Here is a 6,735-nt window from a genome sequence, read left to right on the forward strand (position 1 = left end):
AAAAAAAAAAAAAACGCTGCCTATATTTCAAACTGATTTGCTATTGATTCTCAGTGGCTTAACTGTTCTTATTGAGATGCTGTTTTAAGTGCATCTGACTTGAAAAGGTGTTACTCATACACAGCTACTCGTAAGTTTGGATCTATTTTACACCTAAATGCTTTTGATCCGGGGTGTTTACTCCTTCTACCTCCACGTTTCAAAGTCAGCTGTGTAGCTAAACTTCAGAATTCACGTTTCATATATTTTTGTGTGACCAGAACTGAAGTTGATTTCTGCTTAACTGCTACCTTGTATAGATTTGGGTCTTTGATAAGTGTGTATTATGGCTACTCATCCTGACTTGAATGACATGTGTGATGATATAGACTTTATATTACACCCCAACCGACTTACTGCCAGACATAGTACTGCTGACCTTGGGCATAAAGTGCAAAGTCTGCAAGCAGAGGTTGATATGCTTCAGCAGTGTCTTCATGACTCTTTGGACCTCCAGAGGAATATTCTGGAGCAGTGGACTCAACAAAAACGACCAGTCCCAAAAGTGCCAGCTGCCCAGATTACTCACCCTTTTCCTCAGGCCTCCTCTACCCCATATGTGCCAGGCCTGCCAACCAGGGAAACGCAGCAATCTATCTCAACACCTGGCCCCACACAGCCCGCCAGAGCCTTGTCACAATCTCACTCAGATTCACTGGAGCTAATTAATACAACCAGAGTCCTTGCTGCGGCATTGCACCAAGCTAAATTGGAGCCCAAGGTGTTCGCTAATTTTTTTTTTTTTTTTTTTTTTTTGTCTTGTTTTTGTGCATTTCTTCTGTGTCTGGGCACTCCTCTGGATATTCTTACACCAGAGAAGAGCTCCTTAACTGCAGGACTACAACGCCTGTGGATTTATTTCCAATATTTGTCGCATCTGCGGCAGATTTACTGCTGACTCTGATCAGGAAAGTGAGACGTCGAAAGAGAGGTAAGCGAGCCGGCGTACTCGTGCGTTTGAGGAAACGCGGACTGAGAACGGCCCTTCCTGGGATCTTCCTTTCTAATGTACGCTCACTCTGGAATAAGATAGACGAACTGGCCCTGATGAGAAGCATGAACAGAGACTTTGCCTCCTCCTGTGTCTTATGTTTTACGGAGTCGTGGCTCAGTGAGGACATCCCGGACTGCGCGCTCAAGCTGGAGGGCTTTCATCTGCTGCGCGCGGACCGGCAGGCCGCTCTCTCCGGTAAAACCAAAGGTGGAGGTGTCTGCTTCTACATCAATAGTGGCTGGTGCACAGATGTAACAGTGATTGCTCAGCACTGCTCTCCCTCTCTGGAATATCTTTTTATTCACTGCAAACCGTTTTATTCTCCGCGGGAGTTTGCTTCATTCATCCTGGCCGCTGTTTACATCCCACCAGACGCAGATGCGCAGGCAGCTCAGTGCGCACTCGCGGAGCAGATTCTCCACACGGAGCGGACATTCCCGGACTCTCTCATCATTGCTCTTGGGGACTTTAACAAAGCCAATCTGAGCCATGAGCTTCCAAAATATAAGCAGCATATTAAATGCCCGACCAGAGAGGAGAGAACATTAGACCACTGTTACAGTACGATCAGCGGGGCCTATCGCGCGGTGCCCCGCGCTTCACTCGGACTTTCTGACCACGTCATGATCCACCTAATCCCCGCGTACAGACAGAGGCTGAAGCTCTCCAAACCTGTCGTGAGGACTAAAAAACTGTGGAGCAACGAGGCTGTGGAGGAGCTTCGCACGTGTTTGGAGTCTACAGACTGGGACACAATGAAGGCTGCTTCTAACAGCTTGGACGAGTTTACGGACACTGTCACCTCCTATATCCACTTCTGTGAGGACAGCATTGTGCCATCACGCACCAGGGTGAGTTATAACAATGACAAACCCTGGTTTACTCCTAAACTCAAAAAGCTGTGGCTGGAAAAGAGTAAGGCGTTCAGAAGCGGAGACAGGGACTGCTACAGAGAGGCCAAGTACAGGTTCACTAAAGAAGTGGACATTGCCAAACATCAGCACTCTGAGAAGATGCAGCAGCAGATCTCAGAGAATGACTCGGCCTCTGTGTGGAAAGGTTTTAGGAATATTACAAACTACAAGTCTAAAACCCCCCACTCCACTGATGACTTGCTCTTAGCCAACACCCTTAACAACTTCTACTGCCGTTTTGACGAGCCATCAGGCAGCCTTCACACCTCCAACGGCCCCAACAATAGAGGCACTTTGGACACTAATTCCCCCACCTCTCCCCCCTCCATAGAGCCATCACCACCTTCAAACTGTTCACCTACAACACCCGCCCCCTCACCCCACACAAAAGAGGATTTCACACCACCTCCTCCGACCACAACTCTTCATATTCATGAAGCAGATGTGAGGAAGCAGTTTAGGAGTCTGAATGCTCGGAAAGCTCCCGGCCCAGACGGTGTGTCTCCTGCCACCCTCAGACACTGTGCAAACGAGCTGGCCCCAGTGTTTTCTGGCATCTTCAACTCCTCACTGCAGGCATGTCATGTGCCTGCCTGCTTCAAGTCCTCTACCATAATCCCTGTCCCCAAGAAACCTAGGATCACTGGACTAAATGACTACAGACCCGTGGCTCTGACATCTGTGGTCATGAAGTCATTTGAGCGCCTAGTTCTCTCCCATCTCAAGACCCTCACGGCCCCCCTCCTGGACCCCCTGCAGTTTGCATATAGAGCCAACAGGTCTGTAGACGACGCCATCAACATGGCCCTACACTTCATCCTGCAGCATCTGGACTCCCCAGGAACCTACGCCAGGATCCTGTTTGTGGACTTCAGCTCTGCCTTCAACACCATCCTTCCAGACCATCTCCGAGGCAAGCTTTCCCAGATGAATGTGCCTGATCCCATCTGCCGGTGGATCACTGACTTCCTGACGGACAGGAAGCAGCATGTGAGGCTGGGAAAGAATGTCTCGGACTCCCGGACCATCAGCACCGGCTCCCCTCAGGGCTGTGTTCTTTCTCCTCTGCTCTTCTCCCTGTACACCAACTGCTGCACCTCCACCCACCAGTCTGTCAAGCTAATCAAGTTCGCAGATGACACCACCGTCATTGGGCTCATCTCGGACGGGGACGAGTCTGCCTACAGGAGGGAGGTTGAACGTCTGGTGTCTTGGTGCAGCCACAACAACCTGGTGCTGAATGCCCAGAAGACAGTGGAGATTATTGTGGACTTCAGGAAGCACACAGCCCCACTCCCCCCCATCATCCTGACTGACACCCCCATCACCTCTGTGGACTCATTCCGCTTCCTGGGTACCACCATCACCCAGGACCTGAAGTGGGAGCCCACCATCACCTCCGTCATCAAGAAAGCCCAGCAGAGGATGTACTTCCTGAGGCAGCTGAAGAAATTCAACCTGCCAACACGGACGATGATGCAATTCTACACTGCAGTCATCGAGTCCATCCTCACCTCCTCCATCACGTACGCTGGAGCCACTATCAGGGACAAACAGAGACTGCAGCGTGTTGTGCGCTCTGCTGAGAAGGTGATTGGCTGCAGACTCCCATCTCTGCAGGACCTGTACACCTCCAGGACACTGCGGCGTGCAGCCCGGATCTCAGCTGACCCTTCTCACCCTGGACACAGTCTGTTTGACCTGCTCCCCTCAGGCAGGAGGCTCTGGTCCATTCGCACCAGAACCTCTCGCCACAAGAACAGTTTCTTCCCCTCTGCTGTTGGACACATGAACAATAACCACATGATTGTCCCCGCCACTAACACATGACCCTACGCTGTGTCACTGCATCATTTCATGTTTGGCACTGATCACCACCTGCACTCATGTATATATCTTTCTACGTAGCACTCTTAATTCTTATTCTCATGTATATATCTCATGTATATCTCATGCACATATCTTTCTTTCTACATAGCACTTTAATTCTTATTGTCTGCACTGAAGCACCGCAGCAATTTCCTAATGTTGTAAACCTCAACATCTGGCAATAAACCCATTCTGATTCTGATTCTGATTCTGATTCTAATGATGGCAGCCTTCACCCAGAAGAATGGCTGCAGTCTGTTGCTGCTTATAAAACCTCCTTAGACCTAACAGACGCCCAAATCCTCAGAGAGCTGCCACACTTCCTAGCTAAGGAACCAAGAAAGTGGTCTAATGTGCTCATTCCTCACGTATCTACATGGGCTAAGTTTTGTGAACTTTTCAGAACCGTCTTCTTGCCTGCTGACAACCAGGAGCAGATTTTGAGAGGCATCCTGGACTGTTTCCAGCACCCCGAAGAACCTCTGCTAACGTTTGTTGCCCACATGCTCAGTGAATTTAGGAGACTGAGGAACCCACCATCTGAACTGGAGCAAATTGAGCTCATCTGTAAACACGCAGTGGAGAAGTACAGAGTAGCACTGTACGGAACGCCTGTAAAGTCAGTAATTGATCTAGTGCTGCGTGCCCACGAGCTGCATTCTGTTCTTGGCACTAACCTTTCACGGCCCTCCCGAGCTCAGCCGAAAAACAGAGCTGAGGGAGGACCCCGCTGTTTCAAATGTGCCATGCCTGGTGTTACCTCTCGTTCGTGCCCTAACTGTTCCACTGATTTTCAGGGAGCTCGACACTCTCCCAGGATGGCTCCGGAGCTTCCCCAAACGCTGTCTCCTGACCAACATCCAGTAACTCAGCCTGCGGATCCAGATGAAACTGGCGGGGTCAGGGAGACGAGAGCAACGGGCAGGAGGCTGGGAAACTTCAGGGGGGGGAGAGTGTTTCACAGGGGCAACCCTCCCCCCAACCAATAACTCAGCCCTCATCGCCTTTGTCAAATCAAAGTGTGCCACCAGTGCTCAATCACGTTGAAGATGGAACTTCGCAAGCATCGTGGAACACCCCTCTCAGAGTTAAAGTGAACTTTAATGGGGCGGCTCTGGATGCCACACTAGATACAGGAGCATCTCTTTCAGCAGTAAATGCAGACCTGTTATCTAAGAGACACCGAAACCAGTCATTAGAGAATCCGTGGGATTCTCCCCCAATAAGACTGGCCAATGGCACCAACTGCAGTCCATTAGGAATAACCTGGCTGACCATTGGATTTATGGGCAAGCGAGTCTATCAGCGGTTTGTGATAGTGCAGGACCTGTCATCCCCCTTTGTTCTTGGGATGGACTTCATGACTCGCACTTCACTGACAATACATGTCCCAACAAGAACTGTAATTATGGATGATAATCCCCCATGTCTTGATGAACTCTTTGAAAATGGCTTTGTGGAAGCTGATCTTGAGTGTGGAAATATGACCCTGCAGAACACCCCGCAGCTCCATGATAAGGCTGGAGAAGCTAACTTGGATTCTGAGGAACGGGAAGAAATGTTGGAGTTATTAAATAGTTTTGGTGACCTGTTTGATGGCCACCTTGGTCGCACTTCTCTGGCAGAACATGTCATTGTAACTGGGGATGCAAAGCCTGTTAACTTGCCACCATACCGCACCTCACCAGCTAAAAAGCAAATCATAGAAGAGCAAGTGGAAAAAATGCTACAGGATAACATCATCGAACCTGCATCAGGACCATGGGCAGCCCCCGTGGTCATTGTGAACAAACCCCCCCGCGAACCACGGTTCTGTGTTGACTTCCGTGGTCTGAATCAGCTGACCGTGAAGGATTCTTACCCACTCCCGCGAGTGGATGAATCACTGGACTTTCTGTCGAGAGGGAAGTTTCTCACAACACTAGACCTCGCTCGAGGTTACTGGCAGGTCCCCATTGCTGAAGAAGCTAAACCAAAGACTGCTTTTATCACGCACTGTGGCCTGTTTCAGTTCAGAGTCCTTCCTTTCGGCCTGTGTAACGCCCCTGCGACTTTTCAGCGGCTTATGAACAATGTTCTAGCTGGCCTGATTTATAAGTCCTGCGCGGTGTATCTAGATGACATTGTTGTCGCATCACCGACCTTTGAGCAACACCTGCTTGACTTAAAAGAGGTCCTTGGTAGGCTTCAGTCCGCTGGCCTCTCTTTAAAGCTGAGCAAATGCCAATTCTGCCTTTCAGAACTCACCTTCCTTGGTTATCGGGTTACGCCGGCTGGCATTCATCCTGACCCTGACAAGGTGAGAGCTGTGACTGACTTCAGAGTGCCGACCACAACAAAGCAGGTGCGACAGTTCCTTGGCCTGACTGGCTACTATCGCCGCTTTGTGCAGGACTATGCCCGCCATGCAGAGCCACTCTTCGCCCTCACTAAAAAGGACGTGCAGTTTCACTGGGATGACAAGTGCCAGGCAGCTGTGGACTTTCTGAAACATTCAATAACCTCAGCGCCGGTCCTCAGGTTCCCAGATTTTTCGCGTCCATTCTTCATTCACACTGATGCATGCGATGCTGGTCTTGGGGCAGCATTAATGCAAAAAGATGAGGATGACAAAGACGTTGCTGTAGCATTTGCTAGCCGGGCTATGCACAAATCGGAAAAGCCCTACTCAACTCCAGAGAAGGAGTGTCTGGCCGTGATCTGAGCCTTGGAACATTTCCGACCCTATGTCGAAGGCTTGCATGTAACCATTTACACCGACCACAGCAGCCTCAAGTGGTTGATGTCTCGACCGAATCCCTCTGGCAGGCTTGCTCGGTGGTCTCTGCGCCTTCAAGACTTTGACTTCAGCATCATCCACAAACCTGGAGAACGTAATAAGGTGCCCGATGCCCTTTCCCGTAATCCTCTACCTGATGT

The 6,735-nt window shown here is 50.1% G+C and overlaps 1 protein-coding gene across 1 annotated transcript; it reads left to right on the top strand.

Annotated features, from left to right (window-relative positions):
• LOC147333766 (uncharacterized) lies at positions 1-5,400 on the top strand. The gene is made up of 2 exons (XM_086269834.1): positions 1-767; positions 4,033-5,400. Exons 1-2 carry the CDS (start codon positions 326-328, stop codon positions 4,803-4,805), a joined length of 1,215 nt encoding a protein of 404 aa, XP_086125960.1. The 5' UTR covers positions 1-325; the 3' UTR covers positions 4,806-5,400.
• The last annotated feature ends 1,335 nt before the right edge of the window (positions 5,401-6,735 follow it).

Source organism: Aulonocara sp. 'chitande type north' Nkhata Bay, linkage group LG3 (assembly GCF_057382095.1).
Source record: "Aulonocara sp. 'chitande type north' Nkhata Bay isolate Kocher_YH1m ecotype deep benthic linkage group LG3, A_spYH_male_GT1.1, whole genome shotgun sequence".
NCBI lineage: Eukaryota > Metazoa > Chordata > Actinopteri > Cichliformes > Cichlidae > Aulonocara > Aulonocara sp. 'chitande type north' Nkhata Bay.

Bases quoted from the DNA above. Each gene is read 5' to 3' on its own strand.
- LOC147333766 (XM_086269834.1), top strand. From the start codon at position 326: ATGGCTACTCATCCTGACTTGAATGACATGTGTGATGATATAGACTTT. The intron at 768-4,032 runs CTAATTTTTTTT...CTGATTCTGATT, and splicing joins ATTGGAGCCCAAGGTGTTCG to CTAATGATGGCAGCCTTCAC.